The sequence below is a fragment of the Leptodactylus fuscus genome, chromosome 7 (genome assembly GCF_031893055.1).
Source record: "Leptodactylus fuscus isolate aLepFus1 chromosome 7, aLepFus1.hap2, whole genome shotgun sequence".
In the NCBI taxonomy this organism is placed as follows: Eukaryota; Metazoa; Chordata; class Amphibia; order Anura; family Leptodactylidae; genus Leptodactylus; species Leptodactylus fuscus.
The window spans coordinates 140241099-140258867 of NC_134271.1; the positions used below are offsets into that span (position 1 = coordinate 140241099).

The following is a 17769-nucleotide window of genomic DNA, read 5'->3' on the forward strand; positions in this document are numbered from 1 at the left end:
TAGGGGATCTGCAGCACTCCTATTAACCCCTTCCTGACAGAACCGGAGCACTGCAGATCCCCTATATTCAGTAGTCCGGGTACTCTCAGACACAGGGATACCTAATGTGTATGTGTTTCACAGTCATTTTCTACTTTTATATGTATTCTAGGGGAAGGAGGGATTTACAACTTTTTTAAAAATTTTTTTAAAGCTTCTTTCCCCCACCCCCCACTATTTTATGGGAGATTCTATACATTGATATTGCGACTGGGAACCCCATAGGTCTCTGGTCCGAGACAATGCGGTTTGTGGTATTGTTTACACACCATAAACCTCACTGCTCATTTGCCATACAAACTGTAGCAGCAAGTGTAAATACTACAGCGTTGTCCCATTGAAATCTTTGTGGCGGTGCTGCAGTACCTACACCTCCGCTACAGTTTGTACGGTGAGTGAGCAGTGCGGCTCATAGTTTGTACACAATACCGCAAACCGCGTTGTCTCAGTAACGGTTACCTGTTGGGCCCCCTGCAGATTTAGGATAGGATAGGCCATCAATCTTAGAAACTGGATAAACCCATTGAGGGGTATTTTCCGTATAGATTTAATACATTAAAATAAAACAGAGAAAATGCAGCAAAAATGTGGGGCCTTAGCCAAAAATTCATTCAGAGAACTCCGACTAGTTTGGATGGTTCTCCCAAAGAAGTAATCTTTTGGCGATGATCACTTCAGGATGGGTTCGTTGACATGTATTCCATAACCTATGTTTGTGTGATACTATATAGAAACTTTTTAAGAAATTGCCAATGTACACAAGTCATACCAGAATGAAAATTTTTGACAAAATTAAACTCACCGTGGAAAGTAAAAAAACATGATTATAGCCGTGACTCTTTCTTTAGTAGTCTACTAATACTTATAAAACATTGGGGACCAATTACCATGATAGGATTTTGAGGCCACTTTTCTGACTTGGCTTACTTTTCAATAGCGTGTGGGGGGGTGTACAACAAATTTGACTCACACTGGTCCATAAATTTGTTGGAATTCTCTATCTGGAAGGCGTCAGAATTTTTGGGTATCCTAATCCTCTTAATCCAAATCCTTTCCAATGGAGATGAAGCCTTATCAGACTGTAACCTTGTATATCAGGGTACCTTGGATCTACACCTACAGGACACTGACAGGTGATGGTCACCCCTCGATATCAGATATCATAGCTCTTATGAGTAAGGCCCTGAGGCCCAGTGTTTGCGCAAAAACGTTGCTATTTTGAAAAAAAGAGCCACACAACATGAAGTAGATGTACACCAAAGAACCATCTAAAAATTTTGCAAAAATTGCTAAAAAATTGGCAAATGGACTGCCATTTAAAAAATTCATAGATTAGGTAAAAATGCACCAACATTTTGGTAAAAAATAAATCAGCCCTGTTGTTCTGCCTTTTTTGGTTGCTTTTATTACGATGCCAGGAAATAATTGGAGAATTACCAAAAACATTTTAATGGTTTATTGACTGCTTAATAAGTTTTGTTCTTATTGCACCCTTAATGTCCTTGTTCCTGATGCTGTAGATGATGGGATTCAACATTGGAGTCACTGCTGTATAGAGAATGGACAAGACCTTGTCGGCCTCAGAAGATTGTGAGGAGCGAGGTCTCATATGCGTAAACATAATAGTCCCTTAATAGATCAACACCACCGCGACATGGGAGCCACATGTGGCGAAAGCTTTTTGTCTCCCTTCCGAAGAACGGATCTTCAAAATGGTGGAGATGATGTAGATGTATGAAATTAGAGTCAAAAAGAAGGAACCCATGGCTAAGACCCCAGCTGAGATGTACATTGCAATCTCATTGAAGAAAGGTTCCTTACAAGACAGTCGAAAGAATGGCGGCATCTCACAGAAGAAGTGGTTGACGTGGTGGGACCTACAGTAGGGTAGTTGAAAGGTAAAGCCTACATGAAAGGCTGAACTTGTGCAGCAAAGACTCCATGATCCAGCAGCTAAAACGGTACACAATTTCTTGCTCATGATGGTGTTATAGTGCAACGGTCTACAAATGGCAGCAAATCTATCATAGGCCATGATGGCAAGAATGAGGCACTCTGTTGAACCGAGTGCGGCTGAGACATACATCTGGGCCGCACATTCCACCAGGGAAATACTTGTGTCCTTGGATAGAGCGTTGGCAAGAACTGTGGGAACTATTGTAGAAGTAAAGCAGATGTCAATAACAGAAAGGTTGCTCAGGAAGAAGTACATGGGGGTCTGTAAGGAGGGATTAATCCTCACCACAACGATAAGTAGAAGATTTCCCGATACTGCGAATACATATATCACCAATAAGACAATGAAGCAGGTAACCCTAACATACTGGACATTGGAAATGGCTCGAAGGATGAAGACACTTGGAGATGTATTGTTGTAAGTTTCCATAACACCCAATGGGGTCACCTGAAATCATCAAAATGTCAAGGATGATGTTAGGTTCAACCTTAAAATATTAACATATCCGTTTGTAGAACTTCCTGCCAACTTGACTCTTCCTGTACATCAATGTGGTTATGTTCATCTTTAGTAACTCTTATTCTTTATGATCAACCAAATGGTTTTACTCAAATTTTCCCGAATTACAAAAGAAGCTTTTGTCCATGAGCAGTGTTTGGTATCACAAATAAAGCTGGGGCTGAGCAGCAGTAACACATTTGGCACTTAAGGCTGATTTTTGCAATACTCACAAAATTTCTTAACCACTTCCGGACTGCCCATAGACTATAAACGTCCAGGCAGTGGTTGCCTAGTTCTGACAGGACGTACCGGTACGTCCAATCAGAACACAGTAGCTGCACAGAGATAGTGCAGCTGCTGAAGCTGGGAGCCGGCTGTAACTTCAGCCGGAGCTCCCACAGAGATGGCAGGGAAGATTTATTACCTCCCCTGCCATCTCAATCGCTGTGTTTACAGTGCTCAATTAGCGCTGTATACACAGCTATGGGCACTGCCATGATTCGGCCGCCCTCTGACCCGGCGGTCAAGTGATCTACCGAGAGCAGAGTCTTGCAAGAGCTGCTGGGTCCTACAGGACGCAGATCAGCTCTGTATACTGTGTATACAGCGTGCAGGAGGCTGTATTCTTCCTGCAACTGGGGCTAAATGTAACAGCCCCAGTTATAGGAGAAATCAGCCTCCAGTACAAAAAATAAGTGATCAGATGTCCCCAAAGGTCTCTTATCACCTTATGGGGACACAATCTGGGAAAAAAATAAATAAAATAAAAATATAATAAAAAAGTTTAAAAAAAATTGTAAATAAAATAATAATAATAATAATAAAAAAAATACGCTAATAAAACACCGTTATTAAAGGTTATAGCCCCACCCCCGACAACACCATACAAAATAAAAATTACCGTAACGGAGAGGAAAAACTATATTATAAAGTTTTTCAGTGACACTTTGTGTTATTAAATAAAAAATAATAATAATACATTGAAAACCAGACACAATTTCCCTCCTATTTTGTTTATATTTTCCCGGAAATAAAAAAAAAACACTTTTGAAAATAAAAACAACATAAAAATAAAGCCCTATGTGTCCCTGAAAAAAGACGCAAAAATTAGTTGACTGAGACATACGAGAAAAGTGTTACAGCCCTCAAAACCGCACATACATAATAAACCTAAAATGTGTCTGGTCCTGGACCACAAATTGGCCCGGTACTGAAGTAGTTAAATGACTTGGTCTCCATATAAATTATACTCTAGTAAAGCTAAACATGTAAACCGTCCTACCGTGTAACACGTCTTATAAATATATGCGCTTACCACACCGTCTGGCCATCTTAACATGAGCTCCAATTAAAAAAATTTGCACTGGAATATTTTTACAAGCTAGGTGACATTATAAAAAGACTTGAGATACTTGCCCAAAGGAGGATAGATTTTGGAAGATTAGTTGTTGTCACCTTTACAAGATATCACCATCAATAGGAACATGTTACCAGCATTGGGTAACATCATTTAAAAGGGGTTATCCACCTAAAAAAAACTAAAAACTTCACAAATGGGATCAAACAAAAACTATCACTGAGCACTTAAATGATGTAACCAAGAAATGAACCTGCGCCAATGTGAACTATCCATGGACAGTCTTCATAAATGACCTTGAGCAATGTTCTACCAGGGCAAAAACACTATAGAAACCGAGACTCAGTTGCGGAATAATACAAAAAAAAATCTCCAAAAATATCTCCACTCTTGCCCATGGGCAGTGTCTGGGGTAACAAGTAATACGTGGTAACTTGTCACAACCAGTGTTTGTATTTACCTACCATAACATTCACCAAGCAAGCAATCATCATCTCAAAATAATAAGAATTTCTAACAAGAAATTAAAAAAAACAATTTTTGCATATTTTTTATTTGTTTCTAAGAAAATGAATGATCCTTTTTCTTTCTATGTTATATTTTGGATTCCTGGGTTTCTGTTGATGGCGAGGTGTGCTCTTGTTAAAGATAGAGCAAAACCCCCACTAACGTTACCGTGCTATATATTAGGTATCACAAACATCCTGTGTACATGGTTGGAGAATTGATACAGTGGTCAAATCTCTCAGCGCTCATTATACAGTAGGTCTCCTGACACCCACTTATTTTGTATTTGTTTTTATCACATTAAAGGGTTGGAAAAATCTTCAATAATTTCTAGATGACATTTGAAAGATATTTTGTGATTTTGAAAATTGAAACCAAAGTCAACCATTTTGTGTTGTGATGGAAAAAAATGTTAAAATTCTATTGTATTAGTACGATGTAGATAAATTGGTGAAATGTATTAGATGGGAAAATTGGTTCGGAATGAGACGGTTTGTCCCGAATATTCCAAATTGTTCAGTTTTTTAATGGTACTATAAAGATGGAGATTTGTCGTGGGTGAACTAAAATGGACCCTGCATTATACTCTGGGGTCTATTCAGACCGCAGGGTATAATAGCCGGAGGTTGGGGGAGGTGAAAAAAGATGAACAGTCATACTCACCTTCCATTAACTCTCTTGGGCCTTCTCACTGTATCTGCTGCTATGCTGTGATGTCATTGGCCCAGGCTCAACACTGAGGTCTGTGGTCTCACTGCTGATCTGGGCATGGTGAGCGTCATGATGTCATGACGTTCAGTGTGCCATGTGACTTCTGGTGGCTCAATCACAAGCCTTAGCCGTGACTCCTGGGTAGATCACATAACAGCATTGGATGCCATGAGGAAAGCGTCAGATGCCTTCAAGGAGGCCCAAGAGTGGTAAAGGAAGGTGAATATGATTTTTTTAATTATTTTTTACACCGTCCGTAGGCCTCCATCTTTTATACCACCTTGAAATAACTTCAGCTGTGTTTGCCTTAGAGATGTAGAATTTGGGGGAGATAGGTTCCTAGGAGCCCTGACAGTGTTCTACACTGTTTTATAGATAGGTTCCTAGGAGTCCTGACAGTGTTCTACACTATGTTTTATAGATAGGTTCCTAGGAGCCCTGACAGTGTTATACACTATGTTTTATAGATAGGTTCCTAGGAGCCCTGACAGTATTCTACACTATGTTTTATAGATAGGTTCCTAGGAGTCCTGACAGTGTTATACACTATGTTTTATAGATAGGTTCCTAGGAGCTCTGACAGTATTCTACACTATGTTTTATAGATAGGTTCCTAGGAGTCCTGACAGCGTTATACACTATGTTTTATAGATAGGTTCCTAGGAGCCCTAAGAGTGTTCTACACTATGTTTTATAGATAGGTTCCTAGGAGCTCTGACAGTGTTCTACACTATGTTTTATAGATAGGTTCCTAGGAGTCCTGACAGTGTTTTACACTATGTTTTACAGATAGGTTCCTAGGAGCCCTGACAGTATTCTACACTATGTTTTATAGATAGGTTCCTAGGGGCCCTGACAGTGTTATACACTATGTTTTATAGATAGGTTCCTAGGAGCCCTGACAGTGTTATACACTATGTTTTATAGATAGGTTCCTAGGAGCCCTGACAGTGTTATACACTATGTTTTATAGATAGGTTCCTAGGAGCCCTGACAGTGTTCTACACTATGTTTTATAGATAGGTTCCTAGGAGCCCTGACAGTGTCATACACTATGTTTTATAGATAGGTTCCTAGGAGCCCTGACAGTGTTCTACACTATGTTTTATAGATAGGTTCCTAGGAGCTCTGACAGTGTCCTACATTATGTTTTATAGATAGGTTCCTAGGAGCCCTGACAGTGTTCTACACTATGTTTTATAGATAGGTTCCTAGGAGCCCTGACAGTGTTCTACCAGTGGCAGAACTAGGAATGGCAGGGCCCCATGGCGAACTTTTGACATGAGCCCCCCCCCCACACGAACACCGATGCCGAAGACCTCGACCAACCCCCTCCTCCGCATTCCTGCACACTCTATTATATCCCTTAGTGGCTCCTGCACACAATATTATGTTCCTTAGTGGCCCCTGCACACAGTTTTATGTCCCTTAGTGGCCCCTGCACACAGTATTATGTCCCTTAGTGGCCCCTGCACACAGTATTATCCCCCATAGTGGCCCCCTGCACCAGCGATAACGGCCTTTTAAAAAAATGAAAAAAAAAAACCAAAAACGCAGCAGTAGCGGCTGTCACCGGGCCCCCTAATGTCCCAGGCCCTGTGGCAGCCACTTCCACTGTTACCACAGTAGTTACGCCCCTGTATTCTACACTATGTTTTATAGATAGGTTCCTAAGAGTCCTAAGAGTGTTCTACACCATGTTTTATAGATTTTACATGAAGGCTAACCCCACATGTTGGTAGATCTTAGTGGGTTAGCCACAGCTTTTTAATGCAAAGGTTAAAATCTGCACTAGCTGCCAGGATACAGTCTGTGAACCCCCTAGCACAAACCAGCTGATTTCTGATGATTTTCGCTCTGGGAAACTCTAGTGAGAAAAATTTGTTATGGGAATCTCACTGGAAACTTGGGATGAGGAAACCAATTTGAATAACCCAGATTTGATACAAAATTTCCAAAAGTATTGGATTGAACCTGAATGTGAATTCCTCAGGCTGACATCACATACTCCAGGGTACCAACTGCGGCCCAAGCACAGTCCTCAGCAGTGACCCCAGGGTGTCTGACATCAGTCAATGGGTGGAAGAGGCCTGAAGTGGATACAGGAGGAAGGCCAGATGTTGCAAGGATGCCCAGGACAGGAGAGTCCGCAACTGTCTGTTATTTTTACTCACCTGCCCTGGGCCCCCACTGGAATTACCCCAGAGTATAATAATTGCATTTGTAGATAAAATTTCTAGTTCATGCCGATAAAGTTTGACCAAAATGAACTGGAGGGCTGAACCTCACAAATATTCATTGAAAATCATTTTGAGAGGTTTGCCCATATCTAACCAACACATAGCCGAAGACTCATTCAAGCATAGCGCCTAGACATAAAAACAACATATTTCTAATAGGTCAATCCACCAGTTCTTGTTGGTCATAGGTTGGCCAATATTGTTGTCCATCCCCTAGATAGCACCATTTGAACTTTGAAGGCAGTATGAGAGCTTCTACAGTATGTTTAAGGCTAGGTTCCCATCTGCACATGGGTCTCTGTCATCCTGGCCCACCATGGGATCCAAAAGAAGGAGACCTGGACCACTAAAACAGTGTTCACCCACAGACCTCACAGCCGTATGTCCGCCATTTTTTATATTTAAACCAGTGCAGGACTTTTTTCTCTGCAAATTTTGGGTAGTTTCTGTGGCAAAGTCACCAACGGAGATGTGAACCAAGCCTTACAATGTCTTCAAGGCTCTTTTAGAGAGTTTGCTTTCTAGTCAGACAATTTTTTATGGTACATTTCACATCTTTATTTCTTACACTGTAGATGAAGGGGTTCAACATAGGAGTCACTACTGTATACAGGATTGATATAGTCTTATCTGTTTCGGCTAAGTAAGAAGAGCGGGGCTGCAGATACATGAACATGATGGTCCCATAGTAGAGGGTGACAACAGTCAGGTGGGAAGCACATGTAGAAAATGCCTTTTGCCTCCCTTGAGAAGATTGAATCTTCAGGATAGTGGTGATAATGTGGATGTATGAAATAAGCGTTAAGAAGAAAGACATCATAACAATGATACCCGCAGAAAAGTACATGGCTATTTCATTGAGTCTGGTATCTCGGCAAGATATTTGTAAGAGTGGAGGTATCTCACAAAAGAAGTGACTGATGTGGTGGGATTGGCAGTAGGGCAATTGGAAGGTAATGAACACATGAATAGTAGAGTTCATGAAGCACGCTATCCATGATCCTACTCCTAGGGTAATGCACAGCCTGGTACTCATGATGGTGTTGTAATGGAGTGGCCTACAGATGGCAGCAAATCGATCAAAGGCCATAACTGCCAGTATTATACATTCAGTTGCCCCTAAGGCCAGAGAGAAATACATCTGCAAAGCACATCCCAACAGAGAAATACTTCTATCCTGAGAAATAGTGTTCATCAAAATTTTGGGAACTATGGTGGTTGAGAAGAAGATGTCAATAAAAGAGAGATTACTTAAGAAAAAGTACATCGGAGTCTGTAGAGTTGAGTTAATCCTCACCACGATGATCAGTAGAAAATTTCCTGCCAATGTTATCATGTACATCGCCAAGAAAATAATGAAGCAGATAACCTGAAGGTAAGGGACCTCTGATAGTCCAAGAAGGAAAAACGTGCCTGGAGATGTTAGGTTTCTAGGGTCCATATTTTGAGTCTCCGAAATGCTAAGAAGCTGAGAGAATAGGTAAAGCAGAGTTGACTTCTTTCATTGATCTGTACATTTGCACCTTTAGTGGATCCCATGAAATGAAAAGTCATCGGTGAAAAATGGGCAAGGTTTGGACATGGTCTATAAAAAATGGCAGGACACATGATTCTTAAAAATTGAGATATGCATTACACCATATACTTGAACAGGACAGAACACTGAAGATAAAAATGGATATACGAATGAGCCCTTGGGTTCCTCGTAATTTCATCATCTCCTCCATGCTGGATCCCTAAAAATGTCTTTAAGGTTAGGGCCCCACGTTGAGGAAACGCAGTTTTTTTTGTTGCAGATTTTGTTGTGGTTTTTTGAGCCAAAGAACTCCCTATATATTTCTCATTCTTTTTGTAGCCATTCTTGGCTTTGGCTCAAAAAACCGTATCAAAATCTGCAACAAAAAAAGCTGCGTTTCTGCAATGTGGGGCCTCAGCCTTTCTGCAATGTGGGGGCTCAGCCTATGGTTGTGCCCCCAAATAGTTACTAATAGTGCCAAACAAATAGCTTTATAGCATACACACAGTAATAATGTTCCCCAGTTTTCCCATTCGTAACAGTGCCCCATAGTAAAAATACTCCTCAAATGGGACCCGGTGTTACCCTTTCCACCTGAAAGTGTGTGTGTGTGTGTATGTAGGGGGCTGTTTTGGGGACACTAATCTTGCTTATGTCCATTTTGAACTCACCCAGTGCTATTGTGCCCCACCACAGTATAATGCCCCTCGGTGGCTCCCCGCAGTATAATGCCCCGCCCCCCCCCCCCCTCCCCATAGCCCACACATGGAGATACCTGACATACATTGGCCAAGGCTTTCCAATCTGGTCTTTCAACAAACCTTTTTTTTTTTTTTCCAGAAAATAAATATATTTTCCAGAACTTCCTTTCATTTTTTGCAAAGTCTACTTTTTTTTGGTGGGTGGGGAGGGGTGACTATATTTGTCTCTTTTTTGCATTTAGTAATCTAACTTAAAGGGGTTGTCGGGCTTGATTTTTTTAATGCTCGATCACTCACTTGTACGGAGCAGCTTCCAGCACCTGCTCTGTACACAAAATGGGGCCAGAAGCCGAAAAACTCCATCCATTGTCTGTTGGCTGGGCTCCTTCACTGCAGCTCAGCTTTTAATGAAGTCAGTGACTGAATTGTTTATGGAGCGGGTTCCAGAAGCGGAATGATCAGGCCTGGACAACTCCTTTAGGCCGGGGCCCAATGGATGTAAACGCAGTGCTAAAGAACCACAGCATGAAGGCATTGCGGTTCTTCCCGTAGCGCTTTGAAGAGAAAGTTCACAGAGTTTTCCCCAGCGGACTTTCTCTTACCATTATATCTATGGGAAAGCCGCCGGCGTTTCTGTAGATATAATTGACATGCTGCGATTTCCAAAACCGTAACGGTTTTGGAAATCGCAGCGTGTCCGCGCTGCAATTTCTTCCGCAAAGTGGCGATGGGATTTGCATGAACCCCATCCACTTTGCAAGTACTGTATAACGCCGTAATGTTTCCCGTGTGCCTCCATTTCTGGCCCGTGGTACCCGGCCTTGAGCTAGATTACTAATTGCAAAAAGTTACGGTAGAAGCTGCCAAAATTAAAGAAAGTTCGGGAAACTACATTTTCTACTAAATAAAATACAGATGATGGGTCCGGGTAATAGACTATGTGTTGGCCCCCTATCGGTCAGGTATTTATCACCTATCCTGAAGATAGGCCATAAAAATAGAAGCCTGGACAACTCCTTTAAAAAAAATTTGGTCAATATTTTATTAAATTTTTTTATTTCAAAATTTGGGAGAATTACTCAAGACGTAGTAGATTCTGGAATATCTGTCCAATATTTAAATAAGGAGGGACATTAAGGAAATTAAGGAATCGAGTCAGTCTAGAACATACCAAGGCATATGACAAACTCTATGAATTAACTTCATATATAAATGATAGTCATAGGTGAAAACACCAAAGAAGAAGCTGATAGCTTATGCAGGATTTTAGTCTTACCTAAACATCCAGATCTTGTTCCGTGTATAACCCGTCCATTATACTTGTACGCAATAGAACTAATTCTGTCATATAGTTGTGAGAATACAAGGAAACCTATATATTACATACTATGATAACATATACATCTTATATTACCATATGCAGTCGTTAGGTGCAAGGATTTCTGACAATTAACAGTCTCACACTTACAAATCCTGTCCTTATATATAACCGTATGGCAGGTGGTAAGGAGTAATGATGTAGTAAAGCTATATTTATTCCCAGTTCTTCCGGTGTCCCAGGGGTTTTGAGATTTATCATTAACTTTACCAACTATCTTTGAACAATTTCTACTTATTGTACCAGTACAATTAAAATGACATAAGGTGTTCAAAGTAGCAATATTTGTCACATATAAAGGGGGTTACACTGTTAAGGACACATCCCCCATCCACAGGACAAATACTGTAGCTGATATGTCCTCCATGTGATGTATAGTACTTCTGTAATAGCTACTGCGTCCTCCATGTGATGTATAGTACTTCTGTAATGGCTACTGCGTCCTCCATGTGATGTATAGTACTTCAGTAATAGCTGCTATGTTCTCCATGTGATGTATAGTACTTCTGTAATAGCTACTGCGTCCTCCATGTGATGTATAGTACTTCTGTAATAGCTACTGCGTCCTCCATGTGATGTATAGTACTGCTGTAATAGCTACTGCGTCCTCCATGTGATGTATAGTATTTCTGTAATATCTGCTATGTCCTCCATGTGATGTATAGTACTTCTGTAATAGCTACTGCGTCCTCCATGTGATGTATAGTATGTCTGTAATAGCTACTGCGTCCTCCATGTGATGTATAGTACTTCTGTAATAGCTACTGCGTCCTCCATGTGATGTATAGTACTTCTGTAATAACTGCTATGTCATCCAAGTAATGTATGGTACTTCTGAAATAGCTGCTATGTCCTCCATGTGATGTATAGTACTTCTGTAATAGCTACTGCGTCCTCCATGTGATGTATAGTACTTCTGTAATATCTGCTATGTCCTCCATGTGATGTATAGTACTTCTGTAATACCTACTGCGTCCTCCATGTGATGTATAGTACTTCTGTAATAGCTACTGCGTCCTCCATGTGATGTATAGTAGTTCTGTAATAGCTACTGCGCCCTCCATGTGATGTATAGTACTTCTGTAATATCTGCTATGTCCTCCATGTGATGTATAGTACTTCTGTAATACCTACTGCGTCCTCCATGTGATGTATAGTACTTCTGTAATACCTACTGCGTCCTCCATGTGATGTATAGTACTTCTGTAATAGCTACTGCGTCCTCCATGTGATGTATAGTACTTCTGTAATACCTACTGCGTCCTCCATGTGATGTATAGTACTTCTGTAATACCTACTGCGTCCTCCATGTGATGTATAGTACTTCTGTAATAGCTACTGCGTCCTCCATGTGATGTATAGTTCTTCTGTAATAGCTACTGCGTCCTCCATGTGATGTATAGTACTTCTGTAATAGCTACTGCGTCCTCCATGTGATGTATAGTACTTCTGTAATAGCTGCTATGTTCTCCATGTGATGTATAGTACTTTTGTAATAGCTACTGCGTCCTCCATGTGATGTATAGTACTTCTGTAATAGCTACTGCGTCCTCCATGTGATGTATAGTACTTCTGTAATAGCTACTGCGTCCTCCATGTGATGTATAGTACTTCTGTAATATCTGCTATGTCCTCCATGTGATGTATAGTACTTCTGTAATAGCTACTGCGTCCTCCATGTGATGTATAGTATGTCTGTAATAGCTACTGCGTCCTCCATGTGATGTATAGTACTTCTTTAATAGCTACTGCGTCCTCCATGTGATGTATAGTACTTCTGTAATAGCTACTGCGTCCTCCATGTAATGTATAGTACTTCTTTAATAGCTACTGCGTCCTCCATGTAATGTATAGTACTTATGTAATAGCTACTGCGTCCTCCATGTGATGTATAGTACTTCTGTAATATCTGCTATGTCCTCCATGTGATGTATAGTACTTCTGTAATAGCTACTGCGTCCTCCATGTGATGTATAGTATGTCTGTAATAGCTACTGCGTCCTCCATGTAATGTATAGTACTTCTGTAATAGCTACTGCGTCCTCCATGTGATGTATAGTACTTCTGTAATACCTACTGCGTCCTCCATGTGATGTATAGTACTTCTGTAATACCTACTGCGTCCTCCATGTGATGTATAGTACTTCTGTAATAACTGCTATGTCATCCAAGTAATGTATGGTACTTCTGAAATAGCTGCTATGTCCTCCATGTGATGTATAGTACTTCTGTAATAGCTACTGCGTCCTCCATGTGATGTATAGTACTTCTGTAATACCTACTGCGTCCTCCATGTGATGTATAGTACTTCTGTAATAGCTACTGCGTCCTCCATGTGATGTATAGTACTTCTGTAATAGCTACTGCGCCCTCCATGTGATGTATAGTACTTCTGTAATACCTACTGCGTCCTCCATGTGATATATAGTACTTCTGTAATACCTACTGCGTCCTCCATGTGATATATAGTACTTCTGTAATACCTACTGCGTCCTCCATGTGATATATAGTACTTCTGTAATAGCTACTGCGTCCTCCATGTGATGTATAGTACTTCTGTAATAGCTTCTGCGTCCTCCATGTGATGTATAGGACTTCTGTAATAGCTACTGCATCCTCCATGTGATGTATAGTATGTCTGTAATAGATACTGCTTCCTCCATGTGATGTATAGTACTTCTGTAATACCTACTGCGTCCTCCATGTGATGTATAGTACGTCTGTAATAGCTACTGCGTCCTCCATGTGATGTATAGTACTTCTGTAATAGCTACTGCGTCCTCCATGTGATGTATAGTACGTCTGTAATAGCTACTGCGTCCTCCATGTGATGCATAGTACTTCTGTAATACCTACTGCGTCCTCCATGTGATGTATAGTACTTCTGTAATAGCTACTGCGTCCTCCATGTGATGTATAGTACTTCTGTAATGGCTACTGCGTCCTCCATGTGATGTATAGTACTTCTGTAATAGCTGCTATGTTCTCCATGTGATGTATAGTATTTCTGTAATGGCTACTGCGTCCTCCATGTGATGTATAGTACTTCTGTAATAGCTACTGCGTCCTCCATGTGATGTACAGTACTTCTGTAATAGCTGCTATGTTCTCCATGTGATGTATAGTACTTCTGTAATAGCTACTGCGTCCTCCATGTGATGTATAGTACTTCTTTAATAGCTACTGCGTCCTCCATGTGATGTATAGTACTTCTGTAATAGCTACTGCGTCCTCCATGTGATGTATAGTACTTCTGTAATAGCTACTGCGTCCTCCATGTGATGTATAGTACTTCTGTGATAGCTACTGCGTCCTCCATGTGATGTATAGTACTTCTGTGATAGCTACTGCGTCCTCCATGTGATGTATAGTACTTCTGTAATAGCTTCTGCGTCCTCCATGTGATGTATAGTACTTCTGTAATAGCTTCTGCGTCCTCCATGTGATGTATAGTACTTCTGTAATAGCTACTGCGTCCTCCATGTGATGTATAGTACTTCTGCAATACCTACTATGTCCTCCATGTGATGTATAGTACTTCTGTAATAGCTACTGCGTCCTCCATGTGATGTATAGTACTTCTGTAATAGCTACTGCGTCCTCCATGTGATGTATAGTACTTCTGTAATAGCTACTGCGTCCTCCATGTGATGTATAGTACTTCTGTAATAGCTACTGCGTCCTCCATGTGATGTATAGTACTTCTGTAATAGCTACTGCGTCCTCCATGTGATGTATAGTACGTCTGTAATAGCTACTGCGTCCTCCATGTGATGTATAGTACTTCTGTAATAGCTACTGCGTCCTCCATGTGATGTATAGTACGTCTGTAATAGCTACTGCTTCCTCCATGTGATGTATTGTACTTCTGTAATGGCTACTGCGTCCTCCATGTGATGTATAGTACTTCTGTAATAGCTACTGCGTCCTCCATGTGATGTATAGTACTTCTGTAATACCTACTGCGTCCTCCATGTGATGTATAGTACTTCTGTAATAGCTACTGCGTCCTCCATGTGATGTATAGTACGACTGTAATAGCTACTGCGTCCTCCATGTGATGTATAGTACTTCTGTAATAGCTGCTATGTTCTCCATGTGATGAAGATTACTTCCGTAATAGCTTCTGCGTCCTCCATGTGATGTATAGTACTTCTGTAATAGCTACTGCGTCCTCCATGTGATGTATAGTATGTCTGTAATAGCTACTGCTTCCTCCATGTGATGTATAGTACTTCTGTAATAACTGCTATGTCATCCAAGTAATGTATGGTACTTCTGTAATATCTGCTATGTCCTCCATGTGATGTATAGTACTTCTGTAATAGCTACTGCGTCCTCCATGTGATGTATAGTACTCCTGTAATAGTTACTGCGCCCTCCATGTGATGTATAGTACTTCTGTAATAGCTACTGCGTCCTCCATGTGATGTATAGTACTTCTGTAATAGCTGCTATGTCCTCCATGTGATGTATAGTACTTCTGTAATAGCTACTGCATCCTCCCTGTGATGTATAGTACTTCTGTAATACCTACTATGTCCTCCATGTGATGTATAGTACTTCTGTAATACCTACTGCGCCCTCCATGTGATTTATAGTACTTCTGTAATAACTGCTATGTCATCCAAGTAATGTATGGTACTTCTGAAATAGCTGCTATGTCCTCCATGTGATGTATAGTACTTCTGTAATAGCTACTGCGTCCTCCATGTGATGTATAGTACTTCTGTAATATCTGCTATGTCCTCCATGTGATGTATAGTACTTCTGTAATAGGTACTGCATCCTCCCTGTGATGTATAGTACTTCTGTAATACCTACTATGTCCTACATGTGATGTATAGTACTTCTGTAATAGCTACTGCGTCCTCCATGTGATGTATAGTACTTCTGTAATATCTGCTATGTCCTCCATGTGATGTATAGTATTTCTGTAATATCTGCTATGTCCTCCATGTGATGTATAGTACTTCTGTAATACCTACTGCGTCCTCCATGTGATGTATAGTACTTCTGTAATAGCTACTGCGTCCTCCATGTGATGTATAGTACTTCTGTAATAGCTACTGTGTCCTCCATGTGATGTATAGTACTTCTGTAATAGCTACTGCGTCCTCCATGTGATGTATAGTATTTCTGTAATATCTGCTATGTCCTCCATGTGATGTATAGTACTTCTGTAATACCTACTGCGTCCTCCATGTGATGTATAGTACTTCTGTAATAACTGCTATGTCATCCAAGTAATGTATGGTACTTCTGAAATAGCTGCTATGTCCTCCATGTGATGTATAGTACTTCTGTAATAGCTACTGCGTCCTCCATGTGATGTATAGTACTTCTGTAATATCTGCTATGTCCTCCATGTGATGTATAGTACTTCTGTAATACCTACTGCGTCCTCCATGTGATGTATAGTACTTCTGTAATAGCTACTGCGTCCTCCATGTGATGTATAGTACTTCTGTAATAGCTACTGCGCCCTCCATGTGATGTATAGTACTTCTGTAATAGCTACTGCGTCCTCCATGTGATGTATAGTACTTCTGTAATAGCTACTGCGTCCTCCATGTGATGTATAGTACTTCTGTAATAGCTACTGCGTCCTCCATGTGATGTATAGTACTTCTGTAATAGCTACTGCGTCCTCCATGTGATGTATAGTACTTCTGTAATAGCTACTGCGTCCTCCATGTGATGTATAGTACGTCTGTAATAGCTACTGCGTCCTCCATGTGATGTATAGTACTTCTGTAATAGCTACTGCGTCCTCCATGTGATGTATAGTACTTCTGTAATACCTACTGCGTCCTCCATGTGATGTATAGTACTTCTGTAATAGCTACTGCGTCCTCCATGTGATGTATAGTACGACTGTAATAGCTACTGCGTCCTCCATGTGATGTATAGTACTTCTGTAATAGCTGCTATGTTCTCCATGTGATGAAGATTACTTCCGTAATAGCTTCTGCGTCCTCCATGTGATGTATAGTACTTCTGTAATAGCTACTGCGTCCTCCATGTGATGTATAGTATGTCTGTAATAGCTACTGCTTCCTCCATGTGATGTATAGTACTTCTGTAATAACTGCTATGTCATCCAAGTAATGTATGGTACTTCTGTAATATCTGCTATGTCCTCCATGTGATGTATAGTACTTCTGTAATAGCTACTGCGTCCTCCATGTGATGTATAGTACTTCTGTAATAGCTACTGCGCCCTCCATGTGATGTATAGTACTTCTGTAATATCTACTGCGTCCTCCATGTGATGTATAGTACTTCTGTAATAACTGCTATGTCATCCAAGTAATGTATGGTACTTCTGTAATAGCTGCTATGTCCTCCATGTGATGTATAGTACTTCTGTAATAGCTACTGCATCCTCCCCGTGATGTATAGTACTTCTGTAATACCTACTATGTCCTCCATGTGATGTATAGTACTTCTGTAATAGCTACTGCGTCCTCCATGTGATGTATAGTACTTCTGTAATATCTGCTATGTCCTCCATGTGATGTATAGTACTTCTGTAATACCTACTATGTCCTCCATGTGATGTATAGTACTTCTGTAATACCTACTGCGCCCTCCATGTGATGTATAGTACTTCTGTAATAACTGCTATGTCATCCAAGTAATGTATGGTACTTCTGAAATAGCTGCTATGTCCTCCATGTGATGTATAGTACTTCTGTAATAGCTACTGCGTCCTCCATGTGATGTATAGTACTTCTGTAATATCTGCTATGTCCTCCATGTGATGTATAGTACTTCTGTAATAGGTACTGCATCCTCCCTGTGATGTATAGTACTTCTGTAATACCTACTATGTCCTACATGTGATGTATAGTACTTC

General features: G+C 40.6%; 2 protein-coding genes across 2 annotated transcripts; both read right to left on the reverse strand.

Moving 5' to 3' along the window:
- Positions 1–1486: 1486 nt before the first annotated feature.
- On the reverse strand, positions 1487–2425 carry LOC142213014 (olfactory receptor 5V1-like). Its single transcript, XM_075281157.1, is given in 1 exon segment — positions 1487–2425. A coding segment is annotated over 1 exon segment (939 nt).
- Positions 2426–7817: 5392 nt separating this feature from the next.
- Positions 7818–8753, reverse strand: LOC142213015 (olfactory receptor 5AS1-like). Its single transcript, XM_075281158.1, has one exon. The coding sequence runs from the start codon at positions 8751–8753 to the stop codon at positions 7818–7820; it is 936 nt and encodes a 311-aa protein (XP_075137259.1).
- Positions 8754–17769: the final 9016 nt, after the last annotated feature.

Bases quoted from the DNA above. Each gene is read 5' to 3' on its own strand.
- LOC142213015 (XM_075281158.1), bottom strand. From the start codon at position 8,753: ATGGACCCTAGAAACCTAACATCTCCAGGCACGTTTTTCCTTCTTGGA.